At 52.5% G+C, this 20,235-nt stretch overlaps 9 protein-coding genes across 9 annotated transcripts; 5 read left to right on the top strand and 4 right to left on the bottom strand.

Moving 5' to 3' along the window:
• Positions 1-2,156: 2,156 nt before the first annotated feature.
• Positions 2,157-3,356, top strand: AYO20_08311 (hypothetical protein; the record flags this gene model as incomplete). The annotated part of the gene is made up of 4 exons (XM_022646590.1): positions 2,157-2,299; positions 2,396-2,586; positions 2,715-3,109; positions 3,186-3,356. 4 exons carry the CDS (start codon positions 2,157-2,159, stop codon positions 3,354-3,356), a joined length of 900 nt encoding a protein of 299 aa, XP_022497448.1.
• A 953-nt stretch (positions 3,357-4,309) lies between these two features.
• Positions 4,310-6,015, bottom strand: AYO20_08310 (hypothetical protein; the record flags this gene model as incomplete). Its single annotated transcript, XM_022646589.1, has 3 exons — positions 4,310-4,981; positions 5,042-5,684; positions 5,741-6,015. 3 exons carry the CDS (start codon positions 6,013-6,015, stop codon positions 4,310-4,312), a joined length of 1,590 nt encoding a protein of 529 aa, XP_022497447.1.
• Positions 6,016-7,033: 1,018 nt separating this feature from the next.
• On the top strand, positions 7,034-8,264 carry AYO20_08309 (hypothetical protein; the record flags this gene model as incomplete). The annotated part of the gene is made up of 3 exons (XM_022646588.1): positions 7,034-7,063; positions 7,135-7,492; positions 7,555-8,264. 3 exons carry the CDS (start codon positions 7,034-7,036, stop codon positions 8,262-8,264), a joined length of 1,098 nt encoding a protein of 365 aa, XP_022497446.1.
• A 389-nt stretch (positions 8,265-8,653) lies between these two features.
• On the top strand, positions 8,654-9,316 carry AYO20_08308 (hypothetical protein; the record flags this gene model as incomplete). The annotated part of the gene is made up of 1 exon (XM_022646587.1): positions 8,654-9,316. The coding sequence occupies one exon, from the start codon at positions 8,654-8,656 to the stop codon at positions 9,314-9,316; it is 663 nt and encodes a 220-aa protein (XP_022497445.1).
• A 1,340-nt stretch (positions 9,317-10,656) lies between these two features.
• AYO20_08307 (hypothetical protein) lies at positions 10,657-11,991 on the top strand (the record flags this gene model as incomplete). Its single annotated transcript, XM_022646586.1, has 1 exon — positions 10,657-11,991. The coding sequence occupies one exon, from the start codon at positions 10,657-10,659 to the stop codon at positions 11,989-11,991; it is 1,335 nt and encodes a 444-aa protein (XP_022497444.1).
• A 42-nt stretch (positions 11,992-12,033) lies between these two features.
• Positions 12,034-12,765, bottom strand: AYO20_08306 (hypothetical protein; the record flags this gene model as incomplete). Its single annotated transcript, XM_022646585.1, has 1 exon — positions 12,034-12,765. One exon carries the CDS (start codon positions 12,763-12,765, stop codon positions 12,034-12,036), a length of 732 nt encoding a protein of 243 aa, XP_022497443.1.
• Positions 12,766-13,585: 820 nt separating this feature from the next.
• AYO20_08305 (hypothetical protein) lies at positions 13,586-16,074 on the top strand (the record flags this gene model as incomplete). Its single annotated transcript, XM_022646584.1, has 2 exons — positions 13,586-15,691; positions 15,760-16,074. 2 exons carry the CDS (start codon positions 13,586-13,588, stop codon positions 16,072-16,074), a joined length of 2,421 nt encoding a protein of 806 aa, XP_022497442.1.
• A 700-nt stretch (positions 16,075-16,774) lies between these two features.
• On the bottom strand, positions 16,775-17,593 carry AYO20_08304 (hypothetical protein; the record flags this gene model as incomplete). Its single annotated transcript, XM_022646583.1, has 2 exons — positions 16,775-17,234; positions 17,289-17,593. 2 exons carry the CDS (start codon positions 17,591-17,593, stop codon positions 16,775-16,777), a joined length of 765 nt encoding a protein of 254 aa, XP_022497441.1.
• Positions 17,594-18,503: 910 nt separating this feature from the next.
• AYO20_08303 (hypothetical protein) lies at positions 18,504-19,940 on the bottom strand (the record flags this gene model as incomplete). The annotated part of the gene is made up of 1 exon (XM_022646582.1): positions 18,504-19,940. The coding sequence occupies one exon, from the start codon at positions 19,938-19,940 to the stop codon at positions 18,504-18,506; it is 1,437 nt and encodes a 478-aa protein (XP_022497440.1).
• Positions 19,941-20,235: the final 295 nt, after the last annotated feature.

The following is a 20,235-nucleotide window of genomic DNA, read 5'->3' as shown; positions in this document are numbered from 1 at the left end:
GTGTGATATCTCTTGTCTACTGGTCTTCCCTAGCTTCAAGCCCACGCTAAATTGATTAATGTGGCTTCTGTTTCGGTTTGCCGGCACCGTTATCATGGAACCTCCACTAGGCCTTGTGTTCCATGTCTGGGTTATGCGCTGATCGGTACACAGCATACTCGGAGACCTTGTCTTACTGGAAGACTCGGTCTGACACGGCTCCCGCTAGCAAAACATACCTAACTCGCCATACATCTGCTCCGTATCTCTCCCTGAAAATTGATATCCGCGATTGGGTTGTGAGTAGCACAGCCACCAAACCCAAACTGGAGGGGCAAGACTCGGTCCTCGTCTCGACGTGTCGATGCTCTCCTCTATATTTGACCAATCACTTGATGCATTTCCAGATTTCCGAGGAGATGAGCTGCTTCTGCGTGGAGTCTCTGCTTCATTCCATACCAGACGCGGAAGCCGATTCTTCATCGAGCACTCCCATTCCGGATACTCGACCTTGGCCGCCTATGTCCGACCCGTTGATCAAGTTGGCTTTTCTCTTCAGTACCAGCAACCTCGAGTCCAATTCTTATCTCAATTCCCAAATTTGGTCGACAGACAGATCGTCGCCGTGCTGGTGTGTCCTGTCGCACCCGCGGAGATGCAGCGAGGTGATGAACAATCAACCCCGTGGGTTTCGGAAGCTGTGATATCCCAGCCCACATGCTCCACTCATATCAAGTTACCGGAGACTGCGCTCAATGGTCGAACCAGTGGTTGTTGGGCCCGTCTAGCAGGAACAAGCCTACTGACTGTCCTCAGAATGCTTTCCTTCAGTCCGTCCTCCTCAACGGAAAATTGTAACTGGTCAAGCCTGAGGGGGTGGATTGATCTCCGATCCATCTTTCCACCAGCGTCAGCCTTGTTCACCTAGGCCCTTCGACTCCTGGCGCTTCCTGACTGCTAACCTCATCTGGTATCTTGGGTCGAGACTCTCTTGACAGCCTATCAATCACTGAAATGAAAGCAGACGACAACTGCTTCTTCAGATTCGGTAATTCAATGCTGGTAGACCGTCAGTTCGGCCGAAAATCGAGGTGTCCGATATTCGACATTACCATATGGCGAGCCGAGACAAGAGAAGTGTCGACTTGTGTCTCCGCTTGCGAGTCTCTGGGATGAAGCATTCGACAATCTGCAACCACTATCGGCCTGCATACAATCTGTCTGTGGACAGTGCTCTCCGAATATGGTGGCTGCTTTTCCCCACGATCGCGAACTCATCTGTTGCCTTATGAGGCAAGATCGTCTCGGTATCACGTCCTCCGGCTCCAGCTCCAGGCACTCTACCGCCATGTCGGAGCTGCGACCAGTTTCTCGTCCCTTTCCCTGCATCCTCTGTGTTGGAGAGAACAGTACTGCATGTATCAATGAAATCTCCCCACGCCCTTGTTGGTTTAGTGGGCATGAGTCACAATGATACAACCTCAAAGAAGGAATGATTGTGGAGTCTCCCAGTGTCCAGTCGAAACTTCTTTTGGACAACTCGCGCAGTCAATGCGATAGAGGAAAACCGGCTGCCTCTATCTGCTGCTGGCACGATTCTCGATCTGGCCGAAGCATTTCCCAATGAGGTATGTTGGCAGCGAGCTGCGCTTGTTGGCATGGCATGGTTTCAATCACCGCAATTCTCGGTTAGTCCCTCTAATATAACACTGCGGTCCACGTTTCGCAGAAACTGAGTCTCTTCAATCTTAACGAGGGACGCTAGCAATCTCGAAGATCACTCAAGTATATCCGCGGACGTCGCTGCTGTCTTTCTGAAGACGAAGACTTGACAATCACACTTATCTTTGTCCGGCTCAGAATACCCAGTTCTTCGACCGCTCTGGAACCTCTTATCTGCCAGCTCAATAATCGAAATCGTCGATAGGCTGGTGTGGTTATCAGGCTCTCAGTGGATAGTCGACGATCAACAAGGTGGATGCAGTGTTCGGAAAAGGGGGGGAGATGCCTGGCTGAGCTCATCCCGTCCCCCCTGGGCAAGGCATGACAGCCTTCCAGCCAATATATCAAGTCAAACGGCGGCAGAATCTGACATGCACTCTCTCGATAGATGCAGATTGCGAAGAGTTCATAGAGACCAACAACCATCAACCACACCCCCGATCAGTCGAGACGCAATGGAGAAAGAGACGCCAGACCAGATGACTCGCATTGCCCGCGAGATCTCCATGTCGCCATCAACATATGAAAAGATCTACCTCTCGCCACCGAACAGCGACACTCGAGAGCTGCGCAAGGCGTTTGCCAATCCGACTCCTTTGTAAGTGTTCTTTCCAACAGCCAGCCACCTTAAGCCCTGGTCTCTTTATATGCCGCCCTCTTTTCTCTTCGGAGAGGACTAATGCGTCGACTTTAGATGTCTTCTGGGCTTCATCATGAGCCTAGGACCCTTGTCCTGCGATCTCATGGGCTGGAGAGGCGCTGGGGGCAATGGATCCTCGTCAATCGGTGTCTTCTTCTTCATGGGCGGACTTCTGATGACTATCGGCGGAGTCGGCGAGTTCATCTTGGGCAATAGCTACCCGTTCATTGTCTTTTGCGGCTTTGGTGCATATTAATTTCTGGTCTCTTGGTCCCTTCTTGGGCCTTCTGCCCAATTGTTTCTTGTGGCACTTCATACCTTTCCAGAACAAAACCAATGTTATGGTCGGGTACTGACGCGCAACCTTATACAGGTGGATGGTGGTTGAGCTTCGGAGCAACACTGAAACCTTCCTTCGGAGCGTACGGAAACTACTCGCCAGATCCCACGGATCCTGCTGCTGGGTTGTCTACCACAGGTTTTCTTGCTGGTTTCGGTATGTCCACCTACCGCGAGGACAGGGTCAGTCCCTTTTTCACATGGAGAGTCTTTGAAGAACATATTAGACTGACGTTCGGGGTTCTGTACCTAGGATTTTTCCTCCTCTTCATGGCCCTCTTCTGCTTGGTCTGCCTCATCTGTGCTCTGAAGCTGAACATCTGTCTGGTCATCATCCACAGTACCCTGGTCATTTGCTTCTGCCTGCTCACAGGTTCGTTTTGGCATTCAGCGGAAGTGGGAACAGAAGTCGCGTCGAAGCTACTGATCGTGAGTCCTACCTTTCCATCGTTGGCAATAGAAGGCAAGATGAGCTGATAGCGGATAAACGAATGATCTTACACAGGCGGGTGGAGCATTTGGTTTCGTGTCAACGGCGGCGGCAGGCTATCTCTTCCTGTCGCAGATGCTTTTGACCGTCGAATTTCCTGTTTCTCTTCCTGTGGGCGATTTGAGCTCGCTCTTTGCGCGTCATCACAACCAAATCAAGGGAAAGGCACAAGGAGTGGATCCTTGAAGGCAGGCGCAGCCTCGACAGCTGGTTAGGAGGAGTTGACAGAAGCCCCCAGATTTTGTTGTCAACAGGCTCTTGACTTGCCCATTGTGTATGCAATCAGGCTTAGCACTCACTTCAGGTAGATCTTTGAACCGAACCACTGTCATGCCGTCTGCGCCTGGAGCATATTATAGCCTTCGTGGAAAAGACTCCATTTGTAATTTCCGAGACGCTGGTGCGTTCCAATCAGGGCTGGTATGCAATTCGCAACACCACCCTTTGCTTCGATCATGAAGGGCGATCTTGTTGGCTCTTGATTCCCGCGTTATAGCTTCGGACTCCAGTTCTTGCATCTGTCTGATGGTGAGCTTGAGCTTCTGGTTCTCTTTATCCAGGTCTTTCATCCTGAAACGTAGCGATCGGAGCGAGGACGTTGATGAAACAAGGAAGAGAGGCCACGATGGCCCACAGAGCCAGAGGCGCCTGTATTGTGTTGGACTCTTTCTGAGGAACAAGCAGAGAGAGGAGAGGGGCTCTGGGTGTTGTAGAAGGAGGGCAGCCCATTCCAGAAAAGGAAGGTAGCGCCTTGCAGGGCCATGTGACCACAATAGAAGCACGGATGGTGACGATCAGTTGAAGTATACGCGAAAGCCTTGGGCGTCCTCTACTCATACCTACCTAGGCAGTATTCTTCTACAAATACTGAGTAGTATTCATAATTGGCTCCCGCCTCACTCTGCCTCGCACTACTATGTTCGCACATTCCCACGCCGCAGCATCAATACATGCATTCCTAACACGTAGGTTCATAGATCAACTCCAGGACGTAGCTGAAGGCGAAATACGTTATGGACCCTCAACTGTCATCATTCATTCTCAAATTCCCCCTAGGTGGTCGAGCTAAGAGGCTGTGCCGTCTCCCTTCCCGCAGATATTCCTTGCCCTTTTCGTTGTCGCCATCATCTGCCAGAGAATTAAATGACATAACGGAATAGCTTGTTCTCTTTATCCGTCAAATCCAAGAACTCGACATTCGTGCCATGACCGTCCGAAATTTCGCCCCGCTCGAGCATCCTCTGCCGTCGTTTGTTCTCCCAAGTGTTGAGCACAAAGAAGCCGCACAAGACGAGCACGCTGACGATCCAGAGGACGAGAAGACTGATCTTGGCATGCTCGTAGAAAGGCGGATCACGGAATGTCTGGGGTCCGACAAGATACGCGACGCCGAGAATGAGGAAGACGATGGAGTTGAGCGTCGTTTTCTTGGTGGTACCGAGCACATTACTCGACAACATGGAAATGACGATAAACCAGGCTGTGGAGCAGCTACCGCTCATGAAGAAATAGGCAACCAACTGGCCATTTTTGCGGTAAAAGTGGCCATGGTCGCCAAGGCCGATGAATAGGCTGGCGCCGAAGAGAGAGAACAGGCCGGCCAGGATTGCGGCACCACTACGCTGGTGCGTCACGTCGGCAAGAAGGCCGAATCCGATATTGCAGATGACATTGATGGCACCCTGCGGAATGTTGAGGAGGAGCGTCTCCTTGACTGTGAAGCCGAGGGACTTGATGATGATAGACTGGAGGAGCACAAGTCCGGCGGCGGGGATCTGGGACGAGAGAACAAAGACGACGTACATCCAAGTCTAGCATATGCGTCAGTATAGTGTGTAAGAACAGGCAGGTCAGGGGGGGATAGAACGAACCCGGTAGTCAGTGAATGCCTCGATAGCTTGGTAGCGCTTGTACTTGGTCGAGCCAACACCCTGATGGTTCTCTCGCAGCCGCTCCACGGCCAGAACTCGCTCCTCCTCAGAGAAGAACTTGGCTGTTACCACGCTGGTAGCCATGAACCAGAACATGCAGACACCATAGATGACAGAAACAACGCCAGTGACGACGGCCAGGATCTTCCAGCTGGAAAAGTTGGCGTCGGGATTCTTTGTTTCTCCTTCCACGCATCCAAAGGCAATCAATCCGCCAATCATGGTCGCAATACCGGTACAGCCAGACCAGATCCCTGTCCTGCTGCCATGCTCGTATTTTCGATACCACGCGGCCGTGATTAGGGAGAAACCGCAGTTGATCGAGGCTTCGAGGGCACCAAGGAACGTTCGTTGAATCATGAGGCCAGTGAAGTTATGGCACGCGGCCATGCATGTGAGGACAACACCCCATGCCATGACACAGCACGCGATATACTTTGAAGGCGGGAAGACCTGGAACATGCGGTTGTGGACAGGAGCGAAGACGATGTACCCAGCATAGTAGATGGAGCCGAGCCAGGTGTACTGATTGGAGGTCAGGTTTGTTTCCTTTTGGAGACCCATGACACCAGCATAGGATAGCCTTCGGCATTATTATCAGCTAACGCAGAGAATTTGGGTAGTGACATAGCATCTTACACTCCTTTGTCTAGATACTGCAACACGTAAAGACCGCACAGCCACGGCAGGACGTGCCAGTCAATTTTCCGGAGCAGTCGCTTGTTGGTCTTCTCGTCGATCTCCAGGGCCACGGCGCTGGCGTAGGTGTAGGCACCATCCGCGCCCTTGATCTCTTTGACATGGCCAACGTCGAGGCCTAACTCTTCTGCGGCCTCCTGGATGCGGAGAGCAGGGTCTTCGTTCCCTGTCTTGTCCTCAACCGCAGTCGTTGTCGCTGGAAGTTCTTTTCCCATGGCGGACAGCAAGCGGGGTAGCTAAAATAGATACAGGAGGAGGTTACCAGCACAAATTTGCTATGTGCTAACGGTCAGGTTGCGGCCCGAATGAGACGGGTGATTCGCATCTTTATACCCCTTATCAGCAACAGTCTTGTCCCGAGGACATGACCCGGTAGTAGAAACCAAGAAACTCCGTCTTCCATGGTTTACTCGCATCATCTTGACTGCCAGATGCGTGATATGATTCAGAAGTCGCTCAAGTCCTACTATCCAGAGTGCCACTGATAAGGACATCAAGGCATTGTAGGACCCCGGTGATCATTTCTCGAGTAAGATTGGTCAACCAGGGGTTTGGCCGTCCTCGGAGACGTCCAGATTCTCGGCAGAGACTATAGGACGCACAGTCCATCCGTGTTGTCTGACTCCCAGTGTTGGAGTCTCCGTCGCTGTCTCTTTCTCTCTCGGCATATCCGATCAAAGTCTTCGGGAACGACAATTCGGGGAGTCCCGGCCCACCTTTTCTGGGCAGTTGAGCCAGCAGCGGAGACGCAATTCGCAGTGCTAAGCGGCCTGGCGAGAGATCGAGAGGATGGGAGGATGAGTGGAGGGAATTCGGGAGGATGAAACGAAGTGACACGAGGAGGCTGGTTCACCAGCATGATAGGCGAGACAGCGGCGCCAAGAGGACGCGGGGGAAATGGCCAATCTTTATAGGTGGTCAACACTGTAGAAGCTTCTTGCGGCCTGCGCCACCACGGGAGATCGCCCCATTCTGCCCACTCTTATCCTCACGCTTCCACTCTATCGAGACGTTGATGACCGCTCCAGCGATCCCCCAAGCGCTCAGGTCCGCGCTGCGGCAGAACGCACTGCGGAATCGGCAAACCCGTTGGCTGCTGAGATATAAACGCCATGGCTGTCCTGGCCTGGCAGAGACTATGCGTGCCTTGCATGATCTTGCTCTCTGGTCTGAGCTCAGATACCCGTCGATATATCTCATTGATTCGCACAGCCACCTCATCCCAATATCACAATGGGCTCTCTCGGGCATGAAGAAGTAGAGGTAAGCCACCAATACCACACACCACGCCCCAACGCCGCCGGTCCCTCGGCGCCTCTGACCGGCATTCACAGTACGTCCACTACCATGCAGGTGGGAAACGGGGTTCTCGCCCCGTCCTGCGGGGAGCGGCCGCGAAGAAGACGTTCGAGTCCATCCCGGTGATCGACATCTCGGGCATCTTCTCTGACTCTCTCGAGGAGCGCAAGAAGGTGGCGAAGGAAGTGGGCAAGGCCTGCCAGGATGTCGGATTCTTCTACGCCGAGAACCACAATATCCCAGACGAGGTTATTGACCAGACATTCGCCGCCGTCAAGCATTTCTTTGCGCTCTCGCACGAAGAGAAGATGGAGGTGCACATCCACAAATCCAAGGCGCTCCGCGGCTACGAACCGCTGTTTGAGACCAAGATGGAGGGCGCTGGCAAGGGAGGTTCGTCCATCGTCTTACCAAACGTGTGCACCATCAGGCTAACCAAGATGTCGCGGCTTCAGACATGAAGGAGGCCTTCACCATGGGTGACGACGCCACGGAGCCCGAGTCCCAAGCGCCCAGCAGTGGCGTCTCGACGGCGATTGAGCGCAGCAACTGCTGGCCCACAGCGTATCCTGAGTTCCGGCCCATCATGTACCAGTACTTCCGCTCGGTCAGGGCGCTCTCCAAAAAGCTGATGCAGATCTTCGCCCTGGCACTTGATCTGCCCGAAGACTACTTCGATGCCGCGACATCATACCCCATGGGTGGCGTGCGCATCCTGCATTATCCGCCCCAGCCTGTTCCTGGCGCCTCCGATATTGGCCTTGGGGCGCATACCGACTACGACTTCTTCACCCTCGTCCTCCAGGAGTCGGTCGAGGCGTTGCAGGTCCTCAATGCCAATGGAATCTGGATCGATGCCCCGCCACGGCCGCGCAGCTATGTGGTCAACATTGGCGACTTCCTTAGCCGCATCACCAACGACAAGTTCAAGTCGACGGTGCACCGCGTCGTGAATAAAAGCGGGAAGGAGCGCTACTCGATGCCCTTCTTCTTTAGTCCCAACCGCGAGGCCACCCTCGCCACCGTGCCCACCTGCGTCGAGGAAGGCACCAAGTACGAAGAAGTCAACGCTGGCGAGTATTTCCGCGAGCGCCTCATCGCTGCCAGGTACCAGCATCCTGCCGCGAAGGCGGCCCGAGCCATGCAGGTCGCTGCCACGGCGTGAAAGTTCTGCACCTGGTCTCTTCTGGGCCGAATGTAAACCAAAATGAAATTTACCATACATTAGCCTTTTCAGAGCAGCAGAATTCTCCCCTGGAGTTTTCTCGTCACGTTCTAACCATGTCAACCAAAGTTGCTCGTTATAATAGAACCGGGGATCCTCTCGCCGACAGTTAGCGCTTAAGCATGGTTGCTCCTGTAGAAGATTCCGTTCAAGCGGGGAAACGCAGTGAAGCTTCCACGTGACGTCCGGGCTGTGCCAAGACTTACCGCAATGAAGACACCTCTCCCTGTCGTTTAGTTCCCATTCCTTTGCCCTGTGCTCTGTCGTCCGCAGGTTCCCAGCTGGTCATCTTGCGATCTCACCCACCAATTTCTCCCATTGAAATCACGATGGCCTCAACCGACGACGCTTTAGAAACTTATACACACCTCCCGCTCCACATCGATCCCCAAACAAAACAAATCTCCGTCCTATCCTCAGACAAGGCGCTACAGGATGCGATCTCCAATATAAACAAGCTCCACACGTCCTTCAAGTCACTCGAGACCCCAAATAATATCCCGCCTCCTCCTCTTCCGGTCAACCCCAAACGATCAGGCCAGATCCAGAAACTACGAGAGTCTGCAGTGGCAGCGTCTCGCAAAGGCCAGCACGCAGATGCTATCCGCCTCCTCGGAGTTGGCATAGATATGGCTGCTGCACGACCAGGATGGGAACCCATGGGCCTGGCCAGAGAAGAGCTCGCTTTGATGTATCTCTCGCGGGCTGCTGCCAATGCTGACCTTCAAAACTGGGTGGAGGGTCTGAAAGATGCAGAGTGCAGCCTTGAATGCAAACGAGGCCCTGGCACCGGTCCCAACGGGGAGAAGGTCCCTGGCAATGCGAAAGCCTACATTGTGGGAGGACGATGTTTGATGGAGATGGGACGATGGCAGGATGCAGTTGAGTGGTTGGAGAGAGCGATTGAGATCGAGGGCAAGGAAGGCGACGATGGCCGCGAACTTATGCGGCGGCTAATCGAAGCAAAGAGACATACTGGAAACAAGGATTGAATGGCCACCGCAGCTGAATCAGGGTTTGATTGCTGCATAACGCCAACATAGTGACGTGAGATGTGAAGATGGGTCGATGCCCCCTGTTCTCAGCGAAACATCCCGACTCTATGGGGGTCTTGCTCGCCACCACTCCGTCCAGTCCTGAATCCTGAAATACGACGGACTCCAATCCACCTCTGAGGACCATTTATACATTCGATCGTGGCGGCAGAATCGGATGCCAGAAAGGGTCTACCATATTTTGCGATATACTCCTGTCTCTTCACCACATGTGAGGGAGCTGTCCTCGAGGGGTTGAACGACAACGGATCCTCTCATGCCATACCCAAGGCTCGTTGCAGAGCTCGTGAACGCGGAAATAGAGCAGTATGGATGAGGTCGTTGAATGTTCCGCCTGTGTCCACCCTCGGTCAAACTTACACCCCAGATTGTTGAGGACAAGCGCACAGGCATAGCATACCTGTGCAATGGGATTCCCGTGGGTTCGGATGCATGGCAATTCGGAGACTATTCTTGATCCTGCGCACACCTTAGCATTACTCTATGCGTTGTCGCGGAGAAGACGTCGCCATCCTCAAGTCACGGGAAGATTCGCAATGGATGCCATGTCATCACATTCAACGTCTGGAGACGGAAACCCCTGGGCTGTATCTTCCAGGAGCTCTGATCTATCCCACATGGTCACTTCTCCAAGCAGGAATATCAAAAGCGAAAAGGAGTCAAGACTGCACACTGCTCGGCTGTCTCTAAGCAGACCAGCTCTGCGAGATACGACTTGATTCCATCATACCTTTTCTATAGATCGCCTCCCAATGGCCATTATCGACTTATTCCATAGGCCATGAGCTGCACTTTCGAGTGAGGACTTTGTCAATACCATATGCATCCCATCTCAAGACTCTTTTCCGCATATATAGCTACTCCTTGGCTAAAAATCTCCTCACGCACACGTACAGCATTTGGGTAGTGTAACTATGAGCGTTATGGTCAATTTTTATAGGGGTTATTCTTGTGGTACAAGCGGGGATCTTCACATCGATTTTCTCGGAACCTGCGTCTCACAATCGATAGCTTCCCATAGCAACAATCATGTCTGCCCCCAATTTTCTAAGAACATGTGTGGAAACAGCTTGGTAACCATCAGTTGCGGATTCAAATACATGCTCACCAAAGAGCCGATCGGGCAGTGACGCTTGATGCCGTGGTTTTAATCAATTTCAAAACCCAATCCCAAATTTATGGTGGAACCACCCTCGTGAAATCCATTCGAGATATGAAATCTGCTAGATAGGGCGGAAACAGGATCACCAGACATTATCAATCAATTCAGCACGGCCATGACGGAAAAGGAGCTGAATCGCGATAATTTTCTTGCGCGAATCACCACGATATTCGACCAATATGACCAGCCCACGCACGATGTGGAAGAGATTCGAAAATACCTATTCCCCGTTGATGCGGCAAAAGACGAACAAAGTCAACAGCATCTCGACGCCGACTTGAAAGCCGAGTATCTCGCGGCCGTTCAAGCGAATGTCAAGGCAAGGCGGTGCTACAAGGAGGCCGTTGAGTCTGCCTCGTCACACACCCATGTTACGGATCCATCGCCACGGCCAGCATCGGACAATGTGGCCTTCCTCGATCGACATCTCGACTTGTTGCGACTGAGGGGACAGAATGCCAAATTGACAGCTCTCAAAGCTGACATGGATACCATCTTGTCATCATCCAATTGGCCAGCCATCGCACGGCGCACCACCACCGCACCTATCGATCCTGTGGTTGCGCCACATCGCCCCGAGCATGCTTTAGAGGGGGGACTTCCAACGTCTATCATGCAATCTCTCCAAGCTCTCGAAGTGGCCGTGGTTCGTGCTAGATACGAAGCTGCACAACAGAAAACATTGCTTGATCATGCTAAATCCAGCATCCCTGAGCCCAACAGTGCGCCAGACGAACAACACCTCGCCGCGATGTGTGTGGTGAGACAGATATTGACTACTTGGCTACAACAATCCCTGGACATATGTCAAGAAGGACCTGATCTATCGAACGTTAATGATGCAGAAGATGTGCTGGAGACCGAAGAAGGGTTTGAACAACAAATTAATATTATGTACGAGCAGTATGTCGAGGCGCGGAGACAGCTTCTCTCCGCTGCAGCCAACCTAAGATCTCCTTTGCTCGAGAAAGAGTCAGCAACTTCAGGAAATGAGGAACCAGTGGAGCGACCATTCCAACCTCAAGCTATTGATCTCTTGGTGAATGCCATCGAAAGAGGTCTACTACCAGCCATGCACCAGCAGAGAATGACGCATTCGCACCTGACACTTGTGGACGACCAGCTGCAAAAAGATTCCTCTAGCACCGTCAATATGCTTGACCGACTCAGTGACGAGAGCCAACTCCTTCAAGCCTTTCCGATCCTAGCTCGCTCTGGACGCTTTGTGCATGCCACATCCGCGTTGGGAGACAAGCAGAAACAGGAAACTGAAGTGGACACGAAGGACGAAGTATCGAAACGACTTCAATCGTGGACATTTGCGGCCAAGGCGGCGGATGTCGCTTCCTCGGGGACAATTGAAAAGCACTTGAAGCAGGGAAGTGACGCCATGGATCAAGTGTGGAGAGGGTTGGCAGCGATCCAGCTCCTTGAAGAAGCTCGGACATGAAGGGTTTATCAAGCCTCTGGGTATCAGATCCTTCTCCACCTATTATTGCTTCTCGTTTTGGGCATAGAAAAAGTTGGCTCCCACAACAGTCAAATCATTCTCCTTGGCCCAGTCCCGCACACCGTGTCTGGGCTTGTCATAACCCCAGTGCTTTCTGTCCGCAGGCGGTTTCAGAGTCGATGCCTCGCCTTCTAACAAGACGAAAACATAACGGTGAGCACCCGTCTTTGGTGGTGGGCCGGGCGGTAGGTATTCCTCTAGCTCTCCGGGTTTGGCTTTCAGTGGCTGGAACACTGAGGGGGGCTCTGGTATAGGCGTGGTCAAGTTGGTGAGAATCCAATGACACATTTCAGACCACTTTGGGTTGTCGCGAGATTTTGCATCAGGATCCGTCAGGATCAGCGTGAAGGTGGACTCTTTGTCTCGTGCTGACTTGGACTGAAAATTTACGGAGTGAAAGGTGAAGATGGGTCGTTTCGATACGGAGTCGACGGGGATGTCGTTGCCCAGGAGAACAGTCTCGTGTGAATTTGGGTAGGTGATGTCGAGGGAGTAGGAGGGTTCAAAATCGTCGAGGACATCGCCAATGATATCGTGGTCAATTAGGACGTCTCTGAGGGTCGAAAAGGCTGAGTATGAGCCCTCGGTCGCAGGCTCCTGAGGCCTTGTCTCGGTGAAGGGAACTTGAATGTCGTTGTCGATCGGGTGACCTGAGCCATGGTTTGCAAACAGGAGACCCGTGATGGCAATCGCAAGGCTAGACGTGGTACGCATGACTGTGGTAGTGTTGAGGCCAACAACAATGGCAAGGTAGCAGGAGATTTAGAACAACTTGAGGAGATGGGGAGGAGGTTGGTTGAGATATAAAGATCTGGAAAGCTCATCCAGAGTAAATGGCCTGTTGTCATGGTGCCATGTCGTAATATTGACCCCGCCTCATGCACTGATTCGGATGGATGCTCCATACCTAGCAGGAGTTGCGGCCATGGCATCGCTGAACTTGGTAGGTATCTGGCGGACCGCGGCGGGGTGATCCCAGCCACCTTAAGCCACCAAAATAGGCATCCCCGGACCATGGTCCGCCGGGGTCGACGTCAGAGCCAGGCACCCACAGGTACCATTGGGATGTTTTTGGACGAATCACATAACTTGCCAGTCTGACATGACAATTTCCCCGACTCACAAACCCGCTTCACTTGCAGTCCGCCCAACAATGTCATTGTCATTCTATCTACCTTTTTTGTGTTTCGCGAAACCTGCTTTCCTAAGCGACCTGAAATGCCATGCTCTCATCCTGCGCCTGCAAACCCACATCGCCGCGGTCCTTGCAGCACCTGCAAAGTTGTGCTCCCCGTTTCCTCCTCCCCCCAACAGACGCCAGCAAGTAAACATGTGCCTGCAGGTGGCCATCTGATCAAAGACTCACCACAACCTCGCCGTGTTCCCACCTCTCTCCTATTCTTTTACGTCGTGGTGTTTCTCTGTTGCCACTTGTTGTTTTGGTTATCATCCTGAAACCCCAGCTATTTTCCTTGTATCCAACTTTTGTTTTCCGAAACACCTCTCCTAACCAGTTGCGACACGGTCATCGACAATGACCACCCTCGGCGATGACCTCCTCCGCACAGTCAACAAGCTCCAAGACCTTGTCTTCAACACGATAGGAAATGACTCCCTCGATCTCCCCCAGATAGTGGTGGTCGGTTCCCAGTCGTCGGGAAAGTCGTCTGTGCTGGAAAACATTGTTGGCCGGGATTTTCTTCCGCGTGGAAGTGGCATTGTCACTCGCCGGCCGCTGATATTGCAGCTTATCAACATCCCTCCTGAAGACGACGACTCAGATAACAACGGGAATGGCGATATACACATCCCCCATACAGCTGCCAGCGTGGCCGAACACGGGGAGTGGGCAGAGTTTCACCATATCCCAGGTCGCAAATTCACCGATTTTAACCAAGTCCGTGCTGAGATTGAGAACGAGACGGCGAGAATAGCGGGCAACAACAAGGGCATCAATCGACAACCCATCAACCTGAAGATCTTTTCTCCCCATGTCCTGAACCTCACCCTGGTGGATCTACCTGGCCTGACCAAAGTCCCCATTGGCGACCAGCCCTCCGACATCGAGAAGCAAACGCGAACCCTCATCTCCGAGTACATTGCCAAACCAAACAGCATCATCCTTGCTGTCTCTCCTGCCAACGTCGATATTGTCAATTCGGAAGCCTTGAAGCTCGCTCGGCATGTTGACCCCATGGGAAGAAGGACCATCGGCGTCCTGACAAAGTTGGACTTGATGGACCATGGTACAAACGCTTTAGATATCCTGTCGGGCCGTGTTTATCCACTGAAACTTGGATTTATTGGTGTTGTCAACCGGTCACAACAGGACATACAGACCAATAAACCCATGTCTGAAGCTCTCAGATCTGAGGCAGAATTTTTCAGACACCATCCCGCCTATCGGAATATGGCAACTCGATGCGGTACACAATATCTGGCCAAAACACTGAACACGACTCTCATGGGCCACATCCGTGATCGATTACCTGACATCAAGGCGCGGTTGAATACTTTGATGGGCCAGACACAGCAAGAACTGGCATCTTATGGGAGCAAGCAGTTTAGTGGCAAGGAACATCGCGGGTCGTTAATCCTTCAACTTATGACTCGCTTCGCCACATCATTCATCTCTTCCATTGACGGTACGTCGTCTGAAATATCAACCAAAGAGCTCTGTGGTGGTGCGAGGATATACTACATTTTCAACTCCGTCTTCGGCAACTCTCTTGAAACCATCGATCCTACACATAACCTCTCTGTCCTCGACATCCGAACCGCCATTCGAAACTCTACCGGACCGCGGCCGAGTCTTTTCGTGCCTGAACTTGCCTTTGACCTCCTGGTGAAGCCACAAATCAAGTTGTTGGAGATCCCGAGTCAGCGATGTGTGGAGCTGGTCTATGAAGAGCTGATCAAGATTTGCCATACATGCGGGTCCACGGAGCTGTCTAGATTTCCTAGATTGCAAGGCAAGCTTATCGAGGTCGTCTCAGATCTGCTTCGAGAGCGACTTGGTCCATGCTCAAATTATGTCGAGTCACTGATTGCAATCCAACGCGCATACATCAATACCAACCACCCCAACTTTCTTGGAGCCGCTGCTGCAATGTCTTCTGTCATCGCGAGCAAGAACGAGAAGGACAAGAAGATTGCACAAGCCGAGGAGAGACGAAAACGAGAGAAGCAGCGCATGAAGCAATTGGGCGTTAATGGCGCCGCCACACCAGATGAGGAAGATGCGGAACAAGAAGACAAATCTACCTCGCTACCAATCAGAAAACACCCGACACTGAGCCGGAGCATGTCACCCGCCGTCGCTCGTGAGCGTGAAAATGGCGTCGGTAGCATATCCGCTGCTGCTGGCTCAGCAGGCGCTGCCAGAGATTCGTTCCTAAACTATTTCTTCGGAAAGGAAGGCGGATTACCTGGCGGTCCGCTACAGGGTAGTCCAGCAGTTGTTCCGTCGTCCGCCTCGGTGGCCCAGAGGCACGTCAGCCACAGTGTTGATCCGAGCTTCTCGCAGAGCATGCGTCGAATGGAGCGTGGAAGCTTTACAGATCGATCGCCTGCGTATCCACCAGCGATGCATGACGACTATGCGCCGGGGTCTGAGTATGGCGACTCGAGCTTATTATTCGTACGTACACCCGACCCGTCTCTCTGGTATTTCCCTCCATATCCTTTGCTAACATGAACATCATTTAGCCCGAACAAAATGCTGAACCTGTTCTGACGGAACGCGAAGCCCTCGAAACCGAACTGATCCGCCGTCTGATCTCCAGCTATTTCAACATCGTCCGCGAGACAATTGCCGATCAAGTGCCAAAAGCGATCATGCATTTGCTTGTCAACCACTCTAGAGATGAAGTGCAGAACCGTCTTGTCAGCGAACTATACAAAGAAGAGCTGTTCGGTGACTTGCTATATGAGGACGATGGGATCAAGAAGGAAAGAGAGAAGTGTGAAAAGTTGCTCGCGACCTATAAGGAGGCTGCAAAGATTGTTGGAGAGGTTCTGTAACTGGGGACTACGTGAAGCAGGCATGGAAATGCAACAAATCCCACGGAAATTGTGCGATGTTCGATATGGAGCCAGCTTTGTTGACGCATTCCCTTCTCTTCCTCGGTGCAGATAGAAGAGTCTCTCCTCGACGCGAGTTTTATGAACTCTCCCATGTTTATGTATCTATGTATCCAGCTCAGACGTTGGGCTCCCCACTGCTGAGGGACTGGCCTGTAAAGTGATCATACCATTACTGTCATGCATACCAATATCATGCTTTGGGAAAGGGATCGGAGGGAAACATCTCAGTTGCGTTGAACTTGAGCAATGGGGGTAGGCACACTGAATATATGATATGGTCAAAGTGATGGCATTTTGCAGTCACCAGAACTGTTTACAATATGCCAGGAAATTATCCTGTGTTCTGCATTGCGATTTTCACCCTTGACTTTTTTCTGGCAAGAGTGCATGGCTCATCACCATGGAGCTACATAGGTGCGCTATCCTGTCATAAAAGCCCGTGGAGAAGCCAGGTTTAGTTAATTAATCTGGTGGTGGTGGAGAAGGCCTCCCAGGTCGTCCAGCGATCCAAGTCCCCAGCAACCAAGCAAACAACATTCCTCCAATCCCGGGGTATCGTAATCTCATATGCCACGCAGCATTGGTCCGCCTGGCAAGATGCGGTGGTCGCGAACAAAGCATTCCCGATCAGTTTTGTTCATATTATGGTGGAAGAGCCCGTCGAAACAGGGAAGACTGTCACAATGACTGGGAAGATCGGGCTAGATGTCGTGTCGGGATCCGGGACCGGGGGTATTTCCGATCGGAATGGGCAGTTTGGACTCCCTGTCCTCTGGCTCGTTGTGAGCGTTGCGGTTGTCCCGGAAAACTGTGACTGGGTGGCCAGGTTCGGTTGAGGTTCGGGCACAGGCGGTGGTGCATTTGTGGATAACGCCGTGGTTGGGGGAAGCGCCTGAATCCGTGCGACCGTCACTATCGTCGTGTCTGTGCGTGGATTGGGAGCGGACGTATATGTATCGGTGACGTTGTTGGGGCTGGTGAATGTTCCGTTTGACAGGGCGACGGCAGGGCCAGTGACTCCGGTGGAAGGCTGCGTGCCGCTCGAACCATTATTGAGAGGCGATGTCTGCGAGTTCGGGAAACTGGTCCCGTTGCCCCTATGAAAGGGGTAAAATCTCGCCATGGGAGGGTGCCTGTTTCCTCTCTTGTACATCGGCTGAGACTGAGTGCCTTGTGTCGGTATTAGTATGTTAGAGTTGGATGTCGGGTCCCCTTCGACTTCTTCTGACGGCAGATCTTGTTGTCGCTTGCCGTGTGTTCCTCCATCTCTCACGAAACGAGCGTTGTTGGGCGCCGGCGCCGGCGCAGTCTGACTAGGCGATCGTGGTGAAGAGTCTTGTCTGATGGTGATTTTTGGCAATAATATCGAGTCGGCCACGGGCAGAGCTGAGGTTGACTTTGTATGCGCCAGGATCGCAGCCATGATGCCGAAGAAATATATCAACGTGAGATTCATTGTGCTTTCCCTCTTGCTCTTGTGCCCGGTTCAGGGTGGAGACTTGGACGCACACCACGAGAGCCAAGAGTTTGTCGATAGCACTTTACAAACGCACTGGTCCGTCCACTTTTATATGCTGTTGTTGTAGGGAGAAAACAGACACGTCCCCTTACCTTGATTTCCGTGACGCTTCTTGACCCAGGAAGAAGGAAGAAGTCACCCATCATTGCCGTTAGGGGCCCCCAAGCCACCGGCATCATCAGCACCACATCCAACAGCGCGTAGACACAAGGGCCAGTGGTCACGACCTCATCACGCAACTTCTCGAACCGTTGTACTAGCACACCACCAAGACAGACTCCCGCCGGCGCGCCCAGATCCAACCATCGACTTCCATACACGCGAGATCCTCTGCGAAGGCCCCACGCGTTGTGACGGCGATTCTTGGGGTTCAGCGCGTTCGGCTGGCTGCTGAGCAGGCCACGGAGGGGGATAAAAGCTTGTGGATGACTACAGCGAACCACGCAGGATGGGTTGAACCGGGGACAGATGCTGTGAATCACTTGTTTGAACGGATGATTGGTGGCGAAAACAGTGGTTGAAACAATGTTGAAACACAGAAAGGGGGTTTGTGGGGGTTGGGACTTCGAATGCCCATCAGGGGCAAGGCTGAGGTCGGCGAGGCTGACGAGGCTGCCAGCCTGATTCCCGAGTACATGGATACAAGTCCCAAAATTGCATCAGTTGTTGATAGGGCAGCCATAGACATCCGACTTCCTCTCTACATAATTATGCGAGCAACAAAGAGTAGATAAATCACACGGGCTAGAAGCCCTATTGCCAAAAACTTTGGGGTACAAGAGAACGCACCAGTGCGCAACCCGGCGATGCTGGAGTTTACCAGCATTTCCCTGTCCGGGTCGAGCACTTAATAGTAACTCGTCCTACTACCATAGTCCTGCTGCGTGCCAGGGAAAGCTCCTGCGGGCGCCGTTGTGCTATCTTCATTCTCATCCGAGCTGTTGGCGGCACCGAGTCCGTCATCTTCCGGCGGCGCTCTCATTGACGCCAATTCATCTTCTTCCAAGGGTGCTGGCTTCCATCTTTCATCAATTGGCATATTCATCCCGCTAGGCAGTGTTACCAGCAGCGGTTTCCACTCCGGTATCAGCTGGACGTTAATCGTATCGTTCTGTTTGTTGAATTTTTGATCTAGGTATTCGACGATCCGACTTTCTTCGAGTTTACCGCCGTCCATCCCCCACGTTGAGCTACCCTTTTCGATCCGTTTGTCTTCTCGTCTTTCGATCCAGGACGTCTTCAGCTTGGCAAAGCCCGAAGACTTGGAGCCATCTTTTCCCACTTCGAGGCCTAGCTCATTCATTGCTGCTCTGAGCCACGCGATGGCCTTCCCTGTTTGGCCTGCATGTGTGTCCTCCTCTAGTGCCTGGAATCTGCATGCTTTTGCCCGCGAGGCTCGATGAATGCCATCACAGTATTCTAAGAGCTCTTTCGACGCCTTTGCGGTTTCGACCTTTAGAGCCACTGCAGCCGCAGAAGCATGCTCTGCTGCTCCGATACAAAGTCGAGTTAGCACTTGACCCCGAACCTTCTGAATTTGTGGAGCCCTAATCATCCACTCTTTATCGTCTTTGTTTCGTGATTGAATGAGCAGTGCAGGGTATGGATCTTCCTTCAGCACGCAAAGCAAGTTAAATTCCGCGTGGGTCAAGTGCTGCAAAGCTAATTGCACACTTGCCGATACATCAACCGCAGCGGGCGGAAATGTGGGGGGACCATCGTTGGAAGAGTTTGCTCTCAGCAGAAGATAGGAATGGATGGCGTGTGCCGTCTTAAGGCACTTGGAAGCACTTTGGATCAGTGTTATGCGTTGCTCTGATGTCGGATTCACCGCAGCATAGAGCCCAAGGAGAGATTGTCTGGCTAATAGATTCTGAATGAGCGCTAGTGTATGATGCACGAAGAAGAGCTCGTAGTCAAGTCCCTTGCCCTTGACCCGCTCATTCTCGCGGCCTGGAATGGCGTTCAAGCTCAAGGTTGGTCGCCATTCAATCTCAGGTTCCTTTGCAAGTGCAATGTCAACGTCCTCACCAGCCACAGGTTTGCCACAGAGCGCGACGTCGAGGGTGACGAGGTAGCGGATATAGCTTTGGACTGTAGAGGCAAGAGGCAACAGGTTCGTAGCCTGGTCTGCTGCTGACAGTCTCTTGTGGGCCTTTAAAGCCGACCGGAGAACCGCCCGCTGAGATGTCGCTGCGGTGGGGAGGGACGGGTGAGTGGATGAGATAAGGCTGGCTTGAAAGGAGATGTGGGAGGTGGTGGAAAGCACAAATGGAAAGGGCATATTTAGTCACGCGTCTGCCAGCGACGAGAAATTCATGTCATTTGGAACAAGTGCTCATGGTCGTGTCTACGGTGACGGGATGTCTAGCCAGTGGAGGAACGGCTGGATGGCGGACGTTGGTTGCACAAAGTTTGCTCGTAAGGCTTGGTACTCGAAGCGGCGCCCAGATGTACGGAGGCACAGAGGCCTAAATACGCACCTTGCGCAGGTGCACCACTTGGTTTGGCGCGCCGCAGACTCTTCATGTAACTTGGTACTGTCAATCAATCAACCATAGCAGCGCAATTGCCTCTTC

Source organism: Fonsecaea nubica (genome assembly GCF_001646965.1).
Source record: "Fonsecaea nubica strain CBS 269.64 chromosome Unknown Scaff64, whole genome shotgun sequence".
NCBI lineage: Eukaryota > Fungi > Ascomycota > Eurotiomycetes > Chaetothyriales > Herpotrichiellaceae > Fonsecaea > Fonsecaea nubica.
This window is presented reverse-complemented; position numbering and strand designations above follow the sequence as displayed.